The sequence below is a fragment of the Musca autumnalis genome, unplaced genomic scaffold, assembly GCF_047663935.1.
Source record: "Musca autumnalis isolate F117 unplaced genomic scaffold, ASM4766393v1 scaffold_458, whole genome shotgun sequence".
NCBI lineage: Eukaryota > Metazoa > Arthropoda > Insecta > Diptera > Muscidae > Musca > Musca autumnalis.
The window spans coordinates 19,797-40,349 of NW_027412042.1; the positions used below are offsets into that span (position 1 = coordinate 19,797).

At 38.4% G+C, this 20,553-nt stretch overlaps 1 protein-coding gene across 1 annotated transcript; it reads left to right on the forward strand.

Moving 5' to 3' along the window:
* Nucleotides 1–13,218: 13,218 nt before the first annotated feature.
* On the forward strand, nucleotides 13,219–18,648 carry LOC141404578 (uncharacterized; the record flags this gene model as incomplete). The annotated part of the gene is made up of 3 exons (XM_073988035.1): nucleotides 13,219–14,946; nucleotides 15,022–16,235; nucleotides 18,350–18,648. Coding segments are annotated over exons 1-3 (3,241 nt in total), but the record flags the coding sequence as incomplete, so codon positions are not given.
* Nucleotides 18,649–20,553: the final 1,905 nt, after the last annotated feature.

Below are 20,553 nucleotides of genomic sequence, written 5' to 3' on the forward strand. Positions count from 1 at the left end.
CCCCCATATAGCGGTACCCCTCGATTTACAGTATTTTGACGTTTTTAGCTACATTTTCAGACCGATGTAGCTATAATTTGACATTTAGGGTTCTTAAGTGTCAATGAACTTATACAACAAAAGTTGTGGACTTAGGTCAACGTTTTGGTATAGGCCCCGTATAACGGCACCCCCCGATTTACGGTATTTTCACGTTTTTAGCTACATTTTCAGGCCGATTTAGCTATAATTTGACATTTAGGGTTCTTAAGTGTTTCAGACCGATTTATCTATAAATTGACATTTCGGGTTCTTAAATGTCAATAAACTTATATAACTAGTGGACATAGGTCCATGTTTTGGAATAGCCCCAAATATAACGTTATAGGCCGATTTCAGGTATTTTGACGTTTTAAGTCACATTTCTAGACCGAATTAGCTATAATTTGATATTTAGGGTTCTTAGTGACCAAAAAACTAATATTCGAAAAAATTATGAACATAGGTCCATGTTTTGGTATAGCCCCATATAACGGTACCTCCCGATTTTCGGTATTTTGAGAATTTTACCTACAAGTTTTAACCGAATTACCTTTAATTTGAACATTTGACATTTGAAATTCCTAGTGGTCACCACACCTCTCCACCAAAAATAGTCAAGAAAGGTCGATGTATTGATAAAGCCCCCATATAACTGTACCTCCCGATTTTCAGTAATTTGATAATTATAGCTACAATATTAAACCGAACTAGCAGTAATTTGACATTTGAAGTTCTTAGTGGTCACAAGACCTCTCCATCAAAAATTGTCAACATAGGTCAATGTTCGGATATAGTTCCCATATAACGGTACCTCCCAATTTTCAGTAATTTTGCAATTTAAGCTAAATTTTTTAATCGAACTAACTGTAATTTGACATTTGAAGGTTGTAGTGGTCACCACACATCTGCATCAACAATTTTCAACATAGCCCCAGTATATCGATACTTCCCGATTTTCTTAAATGTCAATAAACTTATATAACTAGTGGACATAGGTCCATGTTTTGGAATAGCCCCCATATAACGTTATAGGCCGATTTCAGGTATTTTGACGTTTTAAGTCACATTTCTAGACCGAATTAGCTATAATTTGATATTTAGGGTTCTTAGTGACCAAAAAACTAATATTCGAAAAAATTATGAACATAGGTCCATGTTTTGGTATAGCCCCATATAACGGTACCTCCCGATTTTCGGTATTTTGAGAATTTTACCTACAAGTTTTAACCGAATTATCTTTAATTTGAACATTTGACATTTGAAATTCCTAGTGGTCACCACACCTCTCCACCAAAAATTGTCAAGAAAGGTCGATGTATTGATAAAGCCCCCATATAACGGTACCTCCCGATTTTCAGTAATTTGATAATTATAGCTACAATATTAAACCGAACTAGCAGTAATTTGACATTTGAAGTTCTTAGTGGTCACAACACCTCTCCATCAAAAATTGTCAACATAGGTCAATGTTCGAATATAGTTCCCATATAACGGTACCTCCCAATTTTCAGTAATTTTGCAATTTAAGCTAAATTTTTTAATCGAACTAACTGTAATTTGACATTTGAAGGTTGTAGTGGTCACCACACATCTGCATCAACAATTTTCAACATAGCCCCAGTATATCGATACTTCCCGATTTTCGGTACTTTGAGGATTTTACTTAAAATGTTTAACCAACGTAGGTCCATGTTTTGGTATAGCCCCAAAACAAACCTCCCGATTCTCCGTACCTTAGCTTTATTTTTTTCGACGAACTTTCTGTAATTTGAAATTTAAAAGCCAACAAAAATTCTGCAACGAATATTGTTCATTTTAGTTCATATTTTCGTATAGCCCACATACCTCCGAACTAGCTGTTAATGACATTTGAAGTTCCCACGTTATGTACCGATTTTCGGTATTTTGAGGATTCTAGCTGCAATTTTGAACCGAATTAGGAGTTATTTGACATTGAAAGTTATTTGACAAGAATGAAAACTAAACCATTTTAGTTCAAAATATTTTATGGTGGAGGGTATGAAAAGTTCGGCCCGGCCGAACTTAACGCTTTTTTACTTGTTGTATTTAATTTAGTAGATAATCATTGCCTTAATAATTAAAACGAAAAAAAGATCCGAAATATAGTTCAATGGAGCTGCCAGATTTTTTATATTTCATACTATGCCATATGGCATAGATTTTTCCCAACGGAAATGTTTCACTTTGTTTGACTCCCAGATCTTCTATTGTAAAACCCATAGATCTTCTATAAGAAGACCTCCAGATCTTGTATAAGTAGACCTCCAGGTCTTCTATACGAAGACTTCCAGGTCTTCTATACGAAGACTTTCTGGTCTTCTATAAGGAAACCGCCAGATCCACCATAGGAAAACCTCCAGATGATGTTTAACAATTCCTGCAGAGTTTCTAAAATAACCCCTCCAGATATTATATAAGATGGCCCCACGTCTTCTACAAGCTAACCTCCAGCCCTTGTATAGGATGACATTCAGGTGTTCTATAAGAAGTCCTTCAGATCTGCTATATGAAGACATTCAGGTCTTCTATAAGTCCTCCAGTTTTTCTATAAGAAGGCCTCAAATCTTCCATAAGAAGACCCTAGGTTTTCTATAAGAAGACCCTAGGTCTTCTATAAGAGGCTTTAAATGTTCTAAAAGAAGACCTCCAGATATTCTATAAGAAGACCTTCTATGTGGAGACCCCCAAATCTTCTAATAGTAGACCTCCAGATATTCTATGAAAAACCTTCATGTCTTCTATAAGTAGATCACCTGGTCTTCAATGAGAAGATCTTATGCTTTTCTATAAGAAGGGCCCCTGCTCTTCTATGAGAAGATCATCTGGTTTTTTATAAGAAGGTCTCCTGCTCTTCTATGAGAAGACGTCCTGCTCTTCTATGAGCAGACCTCCTGCCCTTCTATATGCAAACGTCCTTCTCTTCTACGAGAAGACGTCCTGCTCTTCTATGAGCAGACCTCCTGCTCTTGTATATGAAGACCTCCTTCTCTTCTATAAGAATACCTCCCGCCTTCTATATGCAAACGTCCTGCTCTTATATGAAAAGACGTCCTGCTCTTCTATCAGAAGACGTCCTGCCCTTCTATATGCAAACGTCCTGCTCTTCTATGAAAAGACGTCCTGCTCTTCAAAAAGAGGACCTCCTGCTCTTCTATAAGAAGACCTCTTGCTCTACTATAAGAAGACCTCCTGCTCTTCTATAAGAAGACTTTCTGCTCTTCTATAAGAAGACCTCCTGCCCTTCTATATGCAAACGTCCTGCTCTTCTATGTGAAACCATAATGTCCTTCTATGAGACGACCTTTTGGTCTTCCAGGAGAAGACATCCTGCCCTTCTATGAGAGAACCTTCTGCTCTTTTATGAGAAGACGTCCTGCTCTTCTATAATAAGACCTCTTCCTCTTCTATAAGGCCTCCTGGTCTTCTATCATATGAAATTTAATTAAAAACTTGAATATTTTAGTTTTGTTTTTTTTTCCTTTAAATACATTCTATGCCATATGGCATAGTGTCCAAAAACCACTTTTCCAAACAAAATGTTAAAAAATTAGTTTTGATTATTCATATAGTGGGCTTAAGTATATATAAAATTGGAAAAATATATTTTTCAGATCAAAAACAAAAAAGAAGCACCGAAAGGGTTAAGAACGTTATGTTCATTTGTAAATATGGAACGTTTGTGACATATAACAACTAATAGTTTGGCTTATGAAACTGTATTTTTCCCATCATTTAATGTCCTAAAATTCCTTTTCCATAGATCAATTCTCATCTAATCCAATCTTCTTTCCATAAATTACTCACTAAGATTAGAGTGGAAAATTGAAGTCGTAATTTTGAAATTTTGTGAAGTAGGAGTGGACCTACATATTCAATTGACATATTTAACACAATTTTAACAGGGAGGTTTTAGGACATTATATCGGGAAGTGTGGATTTCGAATAATGTCAGTATCCATAGCGCTACAACTGCTTTGACTATATTCTCTGCGCTGAAGAAAATACTTGTAAACAAAAAACATTATTCTAAAATTTTAAGATATGTCTAAGGTTTTCCGATTGTATTCTCTTTCTCTTGTTAAACGTTGGTCTTAACGAAGTGATATATATCACTGAATTGTATGATACTTATAAACTCTAGTTGTGAGTTATTGCCTATTTCTAAAGAATTCTTACGCGGTTATTAAATATGCATTGTATTGGATTAATAAATGTTATGCAAAGTGCTCTAAAACAATGGGAAATAGATCAAGAAGTCTTACGACATTAAAAAAAGCAAGTAAGCAAAGGTTATAGTCGGACGGGGCCGACCATGCGATGCCCTACACCACTGCCCCTGGGAATTTGCTTTTAGCAAATTAAAATTCCTTTATGGAACAAATAAGCTTATTGTATGAAATAACTTTGTCGATTCTGCCACCTTATCACATTAAGCTTGGGACCTACTGTTTTTCGCCAAGTCCACCACTTTTAGAGAAGTTTTATATGGCTGAAATACTCAGAAAATGCCGTTGAAAGTTTAATTTTATCTCGCCGGAGAATCGAAACGACGGCATTCTGCGTACAAGGCTGATGTCAAGTTGAAATATAGCTCCACTCTATAGAATAATATTAGAAACGAAGATACATACGTAATGATTTTTTTTTGTTTGGGCATATTAAATGTCTCCGAGGTCTAATTTTCAAAAATCAAGAAATGTAAAATTTCCATTTTTTGACATATCTAATAGGGTGCCACCGTGGTGCAAAATACCTCTCAGTAATGATGATGATATTTTCTAAGTATTTCAGCCATGCGATGTCTTAGGACACGTCGTTCGGACTCGGCGATAAACAGTAGGTCCTTTATCATTGAGCTAGTATGAATCGGGGTGCACTCATTCATATGTGACATCCACTTGTCACATTTTAACAACATCCGGATGCAGTTCAGCGGAGTCGTGAAAAGGACACTCCAATTCCTCACAATTTAACGGCATCCGGATGCAGTCCAAACGGAGTCGTGAAAAAGGCACTCCGTTCGCTACATTTTATTAGCAGTTGTTAGAGATCCCTACATGTACATAAATCAGTTTGTACATCTCTACAGGCAGCGGTATACATTTTACAAAAAGAGATAAGCGTGTTAACATTTCCAAACATTTGTTAATACAAACTAAATAATATTTAATTTGTGAACAAACGAGAAGAAAATTTACGAATGGAGTGCTGTTGGAGTACATGTCGAAATCTTAACTGGTGATGGGAAGACAACCCATTTAGCAGATGAAACAAAAACAGTTCAGCTTGGATTAAATGGAGAGTGGAGGAAACACGCACGTTTGCGATTGAATTCAATTTCAATTTATTTACATTCAATGGAGAATTTTCATAATTTGTGTTAATGTAATAAAGTTCTTAATATTTTTGTTTTACACAAATAATAAATGCATTTTTTTGTTTCTGGGATATTTTGTAATGGGATATTTTGCATGGCTAAAAATCATGAGTGAAAATGCATAATTTGATGCACTTCCAGATCACTTGTACATATCATGTAACTGCCTCTTTGGAGGCAAACTTTTTGCTGGGTATATTTCGAAAATAATTTGCATGCAAACAAATTTATGACTCCCAAAAGTATTCATATTTAATTATACGCCAGGAGGGTGGTGGGTGCCTTCACCAAAATTAATATTTAAAAAAAACTTTAATTGTAGCGACACCGAGTGCATTTGGAAAAAAGGTGGCGAAGCGACCCCATGCTGCAATATACATATGTATAAAAAATTCCTCGTAATTTGCAATAATGCAGGGAATTTCTCTATCATGATAGAGACAAATTATAACATGGGATAAAAATGTTGTATTCTACACAAAACCTATTACACATTAGGCAGTAGGCCCGTTAGTTACCCAGGAGACTCATTATTGCAATTTGCATCAGGAGAAAGGTCAGTAGTTCTTTTTTCCATATGTAGGCTACTTTGCTGGTATATGCCTTCCAGGAAGTAAAATACGGACCAAATTTTAAATTTTTTAGCACACTAGATAATATGAGATCATCATCCAAAATTGTAGGTATGTTCTTCGACCTAAACTCTTACTTACTTAGTTGGCCCATTACAGAACATTTGTTCCATAGACCGAAGTAAGAAAAGATCTCCATTCCTCTCTGTTTTTCGCTTGACTTTTTGGAATACCGCGCCTTTTCATAGTTTGAGCATACAGTCTTATCTCCTTTCTTGTGGACGGGACATAGGATGCTCAGGTTCCAATCGTCGGGTACGCGTTCTTCCTGCCAGATGGTGCTAACTAGCTGATGCATACACCTTATCAGCGCGTCGCCTCCGGTTTTAAACAGCTCGGCTGGTAAGCCATCGGCTCCTGCGGCTTTATTATTCTTCAGCCGGTTGATTGCTGTTTTTACCTCATCTTGGTCGGGCGGTATACATTCTATACGATCTTCTGGGATTGGATCTGTGGTATCATCGTCTTCGCTACTATTGGATACCAGCAGATTGGAGAAATGTTCATTCCATATCCTGAGCACGCTATCTGTATCTGTTACCAGATTACCTTGCTGGTCTCTACAGGAGGATGTGCCTGTACCAAAGCCATCTGTTTGATGTTTCACTCTTTGGTAGAATTTTCGGACTTCATTCTGGCTCCTGTACATCTCGATTTTTTCACACGCTTTTCCATTTCTCTCTTTTTCTTGCGGAAAAGACATTTCTCTTCTCTCCTTTTCTCCCGATATCTCTCTCGCGCGCTACGCGTTGCTACTGATTGTAAAGTAGCTCTATATGCCGCATTTTTCTCTTCGGTAGCAGCACGACATTCCATACCATGAATTCCTTTGTGGAGGTCTCTGGAATCCAAGTATGGATTTTGCGGCTGTTTGCATGGAGTGGGCAATATGTTGCCATTGTGTTGTTATGTTATCGGGACAAGGAGTGCTCGCGTTAAGCAATTGGGCTAGTTGAGTGGAATATGCTGTGGCTATATGTTGTGTTTGCAGCCTATCGCGTTGTGTCTGTTCGTGCTTTATTTGCAACGTTTAGACGGGTACGTACCTTTGCTGCAACAAGGTAGTGGTCCGAATCAATGTTTGCGTCTCGGAACGATCGTACATCCAACACGCTGGATGAATGTCTTCCATCTATTACAACATGATCAATTTGATTACCTGTTCTTTGATCTGGAGACAGCCAGGTGCTCTTATGAATATCGAGATGATTAAATCTGGTACTGCTAACTACCATTGTTTAAGTTAAATAGTTTATTTTTGATATAATTTTCGCATATCAATGGCCAATCTGTTGTGGCATAGATTATCGTTAAAATCTGCAAACTCCTTATTGTTACATCCTTGTAACATTTACATTGCAGATTTTAACGATAATTATTTCGTTGAGTTGTTTGACATTTCCCCACCTCTCATCATCTACTTTTACTTTCTATCGGATCGTTGAACGCTATCGAAGCTTTTTTGTAAGCATCTGCAAGATCGTTGCAAATTACAGGTAATATCGTTACCAAAATCTTTTTATTTATTTATTAAATAAAGCGCATTTGACTTCTAGTCAAATACAAATTACAAACATAAAAACTGCCTTTTATTTCTCTCTTTTTTTTTTCTTTTATTTACATCGACGTAAACATTTGGTCTCTTCGAACCGCGTATTGAGTCGGTGTTGTTGGTGCCTTTTGTTAATCGGTTCGTTTGCTCTCCTTTCACAGCAAACAACATAACATCCATCCATACATCAATCCATCCTACAGTCCACCCAACTATCAATCCATTCCCCTTTACACTTTTACCTCATCAACAAAACAGGTACGTAAAGTGTTTAAGTGATAATAGAAAAATACCTAAAATTGAAAGTGAAAAAATAACAACAATTGTTTGTGCCGCGATCGCTGTTTGGCCGCCTTACAACGCGTCGCGCATCCCCCCTCCCGTATCAATCGTTTTGTCGTGTGCCTTTACCACGAAAATTACAAGTGAAAAAGAAAAAAAAGTTCTAACATCCAATTAAAACCAAAAGGGATAAGTGACATTTATTTTTTTTTGTTATTTTTTATCGCAAAAATATTTAATTTTTTTCCTATTAATTGTGGCGGAATAGTGCTCAAAATTAAATAAAAATAATTGTTAAAAAGTGCCTTAAAATTATTGCAAAAAGAACCACTCTATTCGATATTTTAATTGTGCCAAAATTACACTTATTTATTCCCCACATAATTTGCATAAAAATCCCTTTACGTTTGTTTGGTTATTAGCAAGCGAACAGCATACATTCGTTTATACGTACATACGGGCATAAACATACATACGTACGCTCATATCGTTGAGTCAGTCGGTCGGTCAGTCGCTTGGTCGTTTGCCTGTTTGCTTGCTAGTTGATACACACACACACTGTATACCCCCATACCAGCTGTGCGGTGTTTTTGTCCTCTCTTTTTATACCCTCCACCATAGTATGGAGGGTATATTAAGTTTGTTTTTCCGTTTGTAACGCATTGAAATACTCATTTGCGACCCTATAAAGTATATATATTCTTGATCAGCGTAAAATTCTAAGTCGATCTGAGCACGTCCGTCCGTCTGTGGTAATCACTCTAGCATCCACAAAAATGGAGATAGGACGCTGAAATTTTGGGAAAATGCGTCTTTTGTTTGCAGGCAGGTCAAGTTCGATGATGGGCTATATCGGTCCACGTTTTGGTATAGCCCCCATATAACGGTACCCCCCGATTTGCTGTATTTTGACGTTTTTAGCTACATTTTTAGACCGATTTAGCTATAATTTAACATTTAGGGTTCTTAAGTATCAATAAACGTATATAACAAAATTTGTGGACATAGGTCCACGTTTTGGTATAGCCCCCATATAACGGTACCCCCCGATATACGGTATTTTGACGTTTTTAGCTACATTATCAGACCGATGTAGCTATAATTTGACATTTAGGGTTCTTAAGTGTTAATAAACTTATATATTAGAAGTTGTGGACATAGGTCCACGTTTTGGTATAGCCCCCATATAACGGTACCCCCCGATTTGCGGTATTTTGACGTTTTTAGCTACATTTTCAGACCGATGTAGCTATAATTTGACATTTAGGGTTCTTAAGTGTCAATAAACTTATATAACAAAAGTTGTGGACATAGGTCCACGTTTTGGTATAGCCCCCATATAACGGTACCCCCCGATTTACGGTATTTTTATGGTTTTAGCTACATTTTCAGACCGATTTGGCTATAATTTGACTTTAGGGTTCTTAAGTGTCAATAAATATATATAACAAAACTTGTGGACATAGGTCCACGTTTTGGTATAGCCCCCATATAACGGTACCCCCGATTTGCGGTATTTTGACGTTTTTAGCAACATTTTTAGACCGATTTAGCTATAATTTGACATTTAGGGTTCTTAAGTATCAATAAACATATATAACAAAAGTTGTGGACATAAGTCCACGTTTTGGTATAGCCCCCATATAACGGTACCCCCCGATATACGGTATTTTGACGTTTTTAGCTATATTATCAGACCGATGTAGCTATAATTTGACATTTAGGGTTCCTAAGTGTTAATAAACTTATGTAGCAAAAGTTGTGGACATAGGTCTACGTTTTGGTATAGCCCCCATATAACGGTACCCCCCGATTTGCGGTATTTTGACGTTTTTAGCTACATTTTCACACCGATGTAGCTATAATTTGACATTTAGGGTTCTTAAATGTCAACAAACTTATATAACAAAAGTTGTGGACATAGGTCCACGTTTTGGTATAGCCCCCATATAACGGTACCCCCCGATTTACGGTATTTTGACGGTTTTAGCTACATTTTCAGACCGACTTAGCTATATTTTGACATTTAGGGTTCTTAAGTGTCAATAAATATATATAACAAAACTTGTGGACATAGGTCCACGTTTTGGTATAGCCCCCATATAACGGTACCCCCGATTTGCGGTATTTTGACGTTTTTAGCAACATTTTTAGACCGATTTAGCTATAATTTGACATTTAGGGTTCTTAAGTATCAATAAACATATATAACAAAAGTTGTGGACATAAGTCCACGTTTTGGTATAGCCCCCATATAACGGTACCCCCCGATATACGGTATTTTGACGTTTTTAGCTATATTATCAGACCGATGTAGCTATAATTCGACATTTAGGGTTCCTAAGTGTTAATAAACTTATGTAGCAAAAGTTGTGGACATAGGTCTACGTTTTGGTATAGCCCCCATATAACGGTACCCCCCGATTTGCGGTATTTTGACGTTTTTAGCTACATTTTCACACCGATGTAGCTATAATTTGACATTTAGGGTTCTTAAATGTCAACAAACTTATATAACAAAAGTTGTGGACATAGGTCCACGTTTTGGTATAGCCCCCATATAACGGTACCCCCCGATTTACGGTATTTTGACGGTTTTAGCTACATTTTCAGACCGACTTAGCTATATTTTGACATTTAGGGTTCTTAAGTGCCATTAAACTTATTTAAAATAACTTGTGGACATACTAGGTCCACGTTTTGGGATAGCCCCCATATAACGGTACCCCCCGATTTGCGGTATTTTGACGTTTGTAGCTACATTTTCAGACCGATATAGCTATAATTTGACATTTGGGGCTCTTAAGTGTAACTAAACTTATATAACAAAAGTTGTGGACCTAGGTCCACGTGTTGGTATAGCCACCATATAACGGTACCCCCGATTTACTACATTTTGACGTTTTTGTCTAAATTTTCACACCGATTTAGCTATCAATTGACATTTAGGGTTCTTAAATGTCAATAAACTTATATAACTTATGGACATAGGTCCATGTTTTGGAATAGCCCCCATATCACGTTACCGCCCGATTTCAGGTATTTGACATTTGAAATTCTTAGTGGTCACCACACCTCTCCACTAAAAATTGTTAAGAAAACCCACATATAACGGTACCTCCCGATTTTCAGTAATTTGATGATTTTAGCTACAATATTAAACCGAACTAGCAGTAATTTTACATTTGAAGTTCTTAGTGGTCACAACACCTCTCCATCAAAAAATGTCAACATAGGTCCATGTTCGGATATAGCTCCCATGTAACGGTACCTCCCAATCTTCAGTAATTTGGCCATTTTAGCTACATTTTTTAACAAAACTAACTGTAATTTGACATTTGAAGGTTGTGGTGGTCACCACGCATCTGCATCAACAATTTTCAACATAGCCCCAATATAACGATACTTCCCGATTTTCGGTACTTTGAGGATTTTACTTAAAATGTTTAACCGAACGTAGGTCCATGTTTTTGTATAGCCCCAAAATAAACCTCCCGATTTTCCGTACCTTAGCTTTATTTTTGGACGAACTTTCTGTAATTTGAAATTTAAAAGTCAACAAAAATTCTGCAACAAAAATTGTTCATTTAAGTTCATATTTTCGTATAGCCCAGATACCTCCGAACTAGCTGTTAATGAAATTTGAAGTTCCCACGTTATGTACCGATTTTCGATATTTTGAGGATTCTAGCTAAATTTTTTAACCGAATTAGGAGTTATTTGACATTAAAGGCTCCCATCAAAAACTCTCAACATAGACCCATGTTTTATTATAACCCCTATATAACAGTACCTCCCAATTTCTAGCCCACCAAAAATTGTCAACAGTTAGATATAGGCACCATAAAAAAGGGCCTCCCGAATGAAGCATTTTATGTACATTATCTGACATTTTAACGTACTCACTTAAAGTTGGGGACGGGAATGAATATTTTATGGTGGAGGGTATGAAAAGTTCGGCCCGGCCGAACTTAATGCTTTTTTACTTGTTTCTTTTTCGTTAAGTAGTGGTATCCCAGCAAACATTTTTTGGGAAAACATATTTAGTACACGAAAATAAAACAATTTAATATATTGAAATATTTTTTGGTAAATATTTTTGATTGTGATACGGGAGTGTTCGAATATTTTTTGAAATTAAAAAAATCGTGTACACCCTACACTCGGTCAATTCGACTTTTTAATAAATAAAGTGATTTTTTGACCGTTTTGTGAAAAATCAATTATTTTCATTAAAATTTTCGAGTATTTTAATTTTGATTTAATTTGCTTTTGTGGTTTTTTGGTCCACATTCACCCTACAATCGGTAGTAGTGAGCCTAATTGAGGTATTTTCGCAAATTAAATCATAAAATCTCGGTATTTTCGGTTGAAAATAATAATTTTATTTAAATATTTTGCATTTTGTACGATTTCGGTACGTGAAATTACGTTTTTTATAATTTTGAGAAGAAAATATTTGAATATTTGGAAATTTATATATATATATTTTTTGATTTTTATATATATTTTTGATATTATATATACCATTTTCGACCATTTTTATATATTTTGATTTCTATTCGATATTTTTTGATTGTTTTTCGATTCTTTGAGTTTTCATTCGATTTCTTTGGAATTTCAATCAATCTTTTTGAGTTTTTTCCTTGAAAATTTTCGATTTTTTTGTGGTTTTTCAGTTTTTTGGCAAAAACTTCTTGGATTTTTTGATATTTTCTGTATTCCTTTGGTGGAATTTTTGAAAGCTCGTGCGTTTAGATACTAATTGAGTATTTCTAAACCGCTTTCTAGTGAAAATTGTTTCCTGTTTCGAGATTTTATTTCATTTTCGGGTATTTTTTCGTGACTCTATAGTGAGTTTTGAAGTTGATTTTTGGAAATTCAGTACGAATTTCAAAATATTTTTGGTAGTTTTAGCGATTTTTGTGCTTCTTTCGCTTTTGAACTTTCTTTTGAGTGATTTTTTCGGACTTTAGTTGAATTTTTTTTGATAATTCAAAATGTCAGTCACTCCATTGTATCTTTTTATCAGAGCATCGGACGCTATAGTAACATTCGAGTCTCATTACAGTGCTCTTAAGCCTGAAGAGATAGACGAATATGGGTTAGAAGTCCGTAAAGAAGAAATTCAAAAGTTATGGGTAAAGACACAGGAGATGTTTGAAAAGTGTCTTGATTTTGTGATGTCTTCCGGTGATACGAAAAAGGAGGATATTGAATCGGTTGACAATAAGTATGATGTAGCTTATCAGACTTACTTGAGATGTTTGTCTGCTATACGAAGTCAGATAGGTAAACTAAAAAGGTCGCATAGACATTCGTTGAATTCGACGATGAACGATTCGGTTGCCTCTTTAGCGCAACAATCGGTTGTCTCTTTAGCGCAACCATCGGTTGCTAGTCCACTAGAAGCGAGAGGTAATCTTAGTACTTCTACTCAGGCTTCACGTGAAGTGGGAACCCAAGTTGATCCTCCTAATACTTTGTCTTTTAGGAGTCTTGGTTTAGATGATATTCCCAGTGATAGCGTTCATAACCTAGCACTTCCACCGTGTGATGTGGATGTTTTTGAGGGCGACTTTCATTCTTGGCCCACCTTCCGCGACTTGTTCACAGCCATATATATTAAATCTTCTCGGCTTAGCGATGTCGAACGCTTGTGTTATTTGGTTCGGAAGACTAGTGGTGAGGCTCGTGAGATAGTTTCCAAATTTCCATTAACTAATAGTAGTTTTGTTCTTGCGTGGAAATCTTTGAAGGATACTTACGACAATCCTCGTGTTATAGTACACAATCAATTGAAAATCCTTTTCTCTCTTCCGGTACTCGATAGTGAAACTTGTTCGAATTTGAAATCGCTACAACGCGGCATAAATGGATGCCTGTCGGCAATGTCCATTTATGATATTTCGACGGATAATTGGGATCCGATCATAGTATTTATGTGCCTGCAACGGCTTCCCAAGCTCACACAAACCTTATGGGAACAAAGTGTCAAAAATAAATCTTCCTTGTCCTCGTGGAAAGATTTAGATGCGTTTTTGTCGGAGCGGATCCAAACGCTCATGTGTCTTCACGACATGCGCGGAAATGACGCAAAGCGCACAACTAAAAAAGTGCAATCGCATTATACTAATGCAGATTCCTCGGCACCCTCTCAACTTTCTCGCATTTCCAACGATCCTAAATCGTCGAGAAAATCTGGTTGTGTGCTTTGTCCAAATAAAGCTCATAGATTATTTGAATGTCAGCGATTCCAAAATCAGTCCTCTACGGAACGGTATAAAATAGTTAAACGGTTCCAATTGTGTGTGAATTGTCTACGTAGAGGACATGGAGTAAAAAAGTGTGATAGTAGTCGTCGTTGTTCCAAATGTAATCAACCTCATCACACTTTATTACATCGCCTAGATACCCAGTCAAATACTTCGGCTCCGGGTAACACAGTCGCTACAAATAATAGGGTGGTCAATCCCTCTGCCTCATCTGAGCAACCTTTACCATCCACATCGGCTGGGTGTGTTCCTCGTCAGTCCTTTCATGTAGCTCAAAACAAATCTGTTTTGCTAGGAACAGCAATGGTTAATATTGTTCATCATGGTGTTTCCTATTCGGCTAGGGCGCTTATTGATCCTGCATCTGAGTCGTCATTCTTGTCTGAGCGACTTCAGAATCGTTTAAAACTTCCTGTGCATTCCACTACTGCTTCGATTTCGGGTGTGAATTGTACTGTATCGGCCACTTCTCGAAAAATTTGTTCATTGAAAATTGGAAGTCCTCTCGATAGCCGTGTTATTTTGGAAACGACAGCGTTAGTTTTGCCTCTGATTTCGGGAAATATTCCTTCATTTACTGTAAGGTCGGATTTAAAAGCACAGCTACCTGATTTGCGGCTTGCCGATGTCAATTTATTTGATCCTCGACCCGTAGATCTTTTATTAGGTGCTGATCTCTATCCGAAGATCTTATTAGATGGTTGTCGACCCATTCTTTCTGGTACTTTGCTGGCCCAAAATTCAGTGTTTGGTTGGTTAGTTACCGGTCCTGTTCCCACGACCGAGGTTCGAACATTCGCGACTTAAATTGACGTGATAGAAGAAGACAACATTAATAAAACTCTTTTACGTTTTTGGGAGCTAGAGGAACCTCCAAAACGGAATATGATGTCTCCTTCTGATCGTTTTTGCGAAGATAATTATATAAAAACCACGCGTAGAATGTCGGACGGTAGATATATAGTAACACTGCCAATTAAACCTGACATTAATCCTGATGAATTCTTGGGTAGGTCGCGTGAAACCGTTTTAAAGCAATACCTTAGAAATGAATCGTCTTTGCTGAGAAAATTGGACGTTAAGGTTGTTTATGACGCGGTCTTAAAAGAGTATTTAGATCTTGACCACATGAGGTTAGTAGCCCCCAGTTCCTCTACTGATACTTTATCTTCCTATTTGCCTCACCATCCCGTCATAAATCCTGATAAACAGACCACTAAACTTCGGGTAGTCTTTAACGCTTCCTTCAAAACGTCTAGCGGGAATAGTCTGAACGACTTGCTCTATGTCGGACCCACTTTGCAGCTTGATTTAGTCTTGTTGATACTGCGGTGGCGTATTTTTAAATTTGTTTTTAATTCGGACATTACCCAGATGTATAGGCAGATTCGCGTCGATCCAAAACATGCTTCGCTTCAGAGAATTCTCTTCCGTGATTCCCCCACGAAACCGGTCCAAGACTTTGAATTACATACGGTGACTTTCGGTGTAAATTGTGCACCATATTTAGCAATTCGAACGCTATTAAAACTGGCAGAAGACACCGAGACCGATTTCCCACTCGCAGCGCACATTTTGCGCAAATGTATGTACGTTGACGACGTGTTGGCGGGAACACATGACCTGGAGACAGCTTTAACTGCTAGGGATCAATTAGTTTCCGCGCTTTCTTCAGCGAAATTCGAACTTCGGAAGTGGACAGCGAACAATAGATCGATTCTCGAAGGAATTTCTCCTGATCATTTGCTAGATGAGAAAATATTGTCCTTTGTAGAATCTAGTGGATCTAAGCCGTTAGGAATAAGGTGGAATGCACAGTTGGACACATTTTACTTTGAGGTTGCTCCAATTGCGAAAAAGGCTTCGTATACTAAACGGGAAGTTCTTTCAGCCATAGCAAAATTGTTTGATCCTGTGGGCTGGTTAGGACCAGTTATTGTCGTTGCTAAAATGGTTATGCAAAAGGTGTGGTTGGACAATATTGGTTGGGATGACTCCCTTTCGTCAGCCACAGATGCCGATTGGCGCAAATTTGTAGATTCCTACACGGATGTTAATTCGGTTAGGATTCCCAGGTGGGTTCAGTATACTCCTGATTGTTCGGCTGAACTCCATGTTTTTTCCGATGCCTCGGAAAAAGCATACGCGGGGGTAATTTATATTAGAATTGAGTCCCCTAGTGGAGATATTTTCGTCCATTTACTATCGTGTAAAACTAGGGTGGCCCCCATAAAATCAATTTCTCTGCCTCGTTTAGAACTCTGTGGTGCTGTTTTGGCTTCTGAGCTTCTAAAAACTATTGTTCGTGAGATTGATATTGAGTTTCGTCAAGTTTATTGTTGGACGGACTCAACTATAGTTCTTTCCTGGTTGCGAAAAACTCCTTCGACTTGGACTACGTTTGTAGCTAATCGCGTTTGTCGTATCCAAGAAAACGTTGGTAATCACAATTGGTACCACGTTAAATCGGAGGACAATCCCGCTGATTTGGGAAGTCGCGGTCTTGCTCCTTCTGATCTAGCCAATTCCTCTCTTTGGTGGCATGGGCCACATTGGCTTAGTGATCAAAAATCTAAATGGTCAATTCGTGATCTGTCGGCACTTGAAACCGATACTGAAAAGCGTTCGGTAAAAAGTCATGCCTCTTTCATTACGGGCTCTGAGGACTTTCTTGCTAGGTTCTCTTGTTTGGGTAGAGCTTTTCGTGTTGTCTCGTATATATTTAGATTCTTCCATCGTACTCATCCAAGACATAGAAGTAATTTTGTTTACACCGACACCACTATTGCTTCGTCGGAAATCAATTTCGCCCGTACTAGATTGATAATTTTCGCACAAAAAATGTACTATGCGGACGAATATAAGGATTTATTAGAAAGAAATCCGCTTAATAGTAAGAGTCCTTTGGTTCCTCTTAACCCCTACTTGGATGATTATGGCATAATTCGTATGAATGGAAGATTAGTAAACTCTCCTACTCTGGCGTATACCGAAAGGCATCCTATTATACTGCCCTACCATTGTCGGTTCGTAAAACTTTTAGGGGAATTTGTCCACAAGATTTCCGTTCATGGAGGAAATCAATTGATGTTGAGGATTCTTAGAATTGAATATTGGGTTCCTCGATTGAAAAGTCTGATTCGTTCGGTAATTAATCGGTGCAGAATTTGCATTTTAGAAAAGAATCGTTCTAGAAGTCAAGTTATGGCTGCGCTTCCACCGGAACGAACCGAAATTAATAGGCCTTTTACTACAACTGGTGTAGATTTCGCTGGGCCTTTTGATGTCAAATCCTTCACTGGTCGTGCCTGTAGAATTACCAAAGGGTACGTTTGCGTTTTCGTGTGTTTCTCGACGAAAGCGATTCATTTGGAAGCAGTATCAGATTTATCGACTGCAAACTTTCTAGCAGCATTTCATCGATTTGTTGCTCGTCGTGGTTGTCCTCGGTCCGTATTGTCGGACAATGGTACGAATTTTGTCGGGGCTTCCAGAGAAATAGAAAGAGATTTTAGGTCGTTTCTTCGAGAATGTTCAGGAACTGTTTCATCTAATTATGCAGTTCAAGGCCTATCGTGGCAATTTATTCCAGCTGGAGCTCCACACATGGGTGGGCTCTGGGAAGCTGGAGTAAAAAGTTTTAAATTGCATTTTCGAAAACAGGCTCGAAATCTCCGCTACACTTTCGAAGAGTTAGCTACGGTTTTAGCGAGAATCGAAGCTTGTCTGAATTCTCGACCGCTTTGTCCTATGTCAGATAGTTCTACTGACATCGTTGCCTTGACTCCAGGACACTTCTTGATCGGTGCCCCTTTGCTCGCTCCTCCAGAACCCCTAATCACTGAGCAGCCTTTGTCTATCGTGAACAGGTTTAGAAAAGTTCAGGCTTTGGTTCATCAATTTTGTTTGAGATGGAAGGAGGAATACTTAAAGAGTCTTCACATGCGGTATAAATGGAAATTCCCGCGGCGTGACATTCAAAAGGATGATATCGTCGTCATTAGGCACGAAACTCTTCCTCCAACGTCGTGGAAACTAGGTAGGGTCGAAAACGTATTTCCAGGCCCCGATGGTCATGTTCGCGTCGCCGACGTTCGTATCGAGAATGGCGTTGTAAGGCGGCCTATAACTAAATTGGTCGTTTTGACCGAATAAATTTCGATTTATTTATCCTAGTTTCTTTCTGTAGTATCATGAAAAATATATCATTCTTTGCCGATGGACTCAAGGACTACAATGATTTAATTGCGGAAATTGATCGGGCCACGGGTTCTTCTGATGCCGCTTCTGTTGCTAAGGGTCCCTCCGCCACTGCTTCCACTGCCTCCATCAAATCGGGCCCCATTGAATTAGAAGCTATGGATACATCGTCGAATAGCGCGGCTTCCACCCCTCCGGTTGTCGTACCTTTGCCTACAGAGTCTGTCTCGAATCCGCCGTCAAAGCCTTCAGCTGTCACTGAAGCACCCCCATCCAAATACTATAAGTGTAAGTTGTGTGATGGAAGGCACCCACTTCGATTCTGCGACAAATTTTTGGAGTGCACGTTGGAGAAACGACACAGGGTAGTCATCTCGCACGGCTATTGTACCCGCTGTCTGGCGCACAGTCACTTGGCAAAGGATTGTCGTAGCAAAAGTAGTTGTCGCATCTGTGACGGCAAACACCACACTCTGCTCCACGATGGTCCGAAATCCACTCGCAATCAGTCCGAGTCTTCTGACAAGCGTCCTGCTAACAAGCGTCGTCCGACTAGAAAGCCCAAGGTCCGTCCGCATCGCCGGTCCGATTCTCGTCCGTCCGAATCAGTCAGCCAATCGACGAGCTCAAATGCGGTTGCATTGAGCAGTCTCCCATTAGTGGGAGTGGTCTCTCTCTCCCCCAGTGTTGTGGTCCGCTTATCCACTCCCACTTCAAGTATCCTAGTCCGCGCGATCATAGATCAGTGTGCCAGACAGAGTCAGGTGTGTGCATCATTAGTGCATGATTTGCGGCTACCCTGCTCGCAGATAGATGGTACGCAGTATAGTCGTTTCTCCATCACCTCAACGTAGGATCCATCACAATCGGTGACAGTGACGGCACGAGTGAGCGACCTGACTCAGGTCTCTACGCCTGCTGAAGCGATTCCGGAGAGGGTTAGGGAGTGCTATCTTGGGTTGCCTCTCGCTGATCCACATTTTTATGTTGTTGGTCGTGTTGGTTTGTTGTTGGGGCCCGAGTTATATACGAAGGTGATGACGAGCCGTGTTCAGGTCTTCCCTGGAATGCCGATGGCCCAGTACTCCATCTTTGGTTGGGTACTCTCTGGGGTCTACAATAACTAAAGGTTCCCTAATGATCCTTTAGCGCTGAGTCCCTAATGGCCCAGCACATAAATGGTCCCTAATGGCCATACATTCCGCGGGGTCCCTAATGGCCCGGGGTCCCTAATGGCCCCATCGTTTAGTCTGTAAGCACAAAATATGGTCCCTAATGGCCATATTCACCGCGGGGTCCCTAATGGCCCGGGGTCCCTAATGGCCCCATCGTTTAGTTTATAAGTGTTTTTTGAAAAAATGAATTAAAACAAGAAAAAACAAACAAAAAAAATTAATTTAATTGAAAAACAAAAAAAAAAAAACTTGAAATGATTTGTATTCTTTTCGTTTCAACATCCCTACGATGTTGAAAGGTGGGCGCCAAATGTTTAAGTTAAATAGTTTATTTTTGATATAATTTTCGCATATCAACGGCCAATCTGTTGTGGCATAGATTATCGTTAAAATCTGCAAACTCCTTATTGTTACATCCTTGTAACATTTACATTGCAGATTTTAACGATAATTATTTCGTTGAGTTGTTTGACATTTCCCCACCTCTCATCATCTACTTTTACTTTCTATCGGATCGTTGAACGCTATCGAAGCTTTTTTGTAAGCATCTGCAAGATCGTTGCAAATTACAGGTAATATCGTTACCAAAATCTTTTTATTTATTTATTAAATAAAGCGCATTTGACTTCTAGTCAAATACAAATTACAAACATAAAAACTGCCTTTTATTTCTCTCTTTTTTTTTCTTTTATTTACATCGACGTAAACAACCATGTTTTTTTGCAGCTGCAAAGTCTATCAGCCTCATACCATTGTCAGATGTTTCACTGTGGAGACTAAATTTCCCGACTGATGGGCCAAAGATATTCTCCTTTCCAATTTTGGCATTAAAATCGCCTAGAATGATTTTAATGTCATGGGCAGGGCAACGGTCATATGTTTCTTCTAAGCGCTCGTAAAATATATCTTTGGTTTGTTCGTCCTTTTCTTCAGTGGGAGCATGAACGCAAATAAAGCTAATGTTGAAGAATTTAGCTTTTATTCGAATTGCAGCAAGTCTTTCATTCACTGGGGTGAA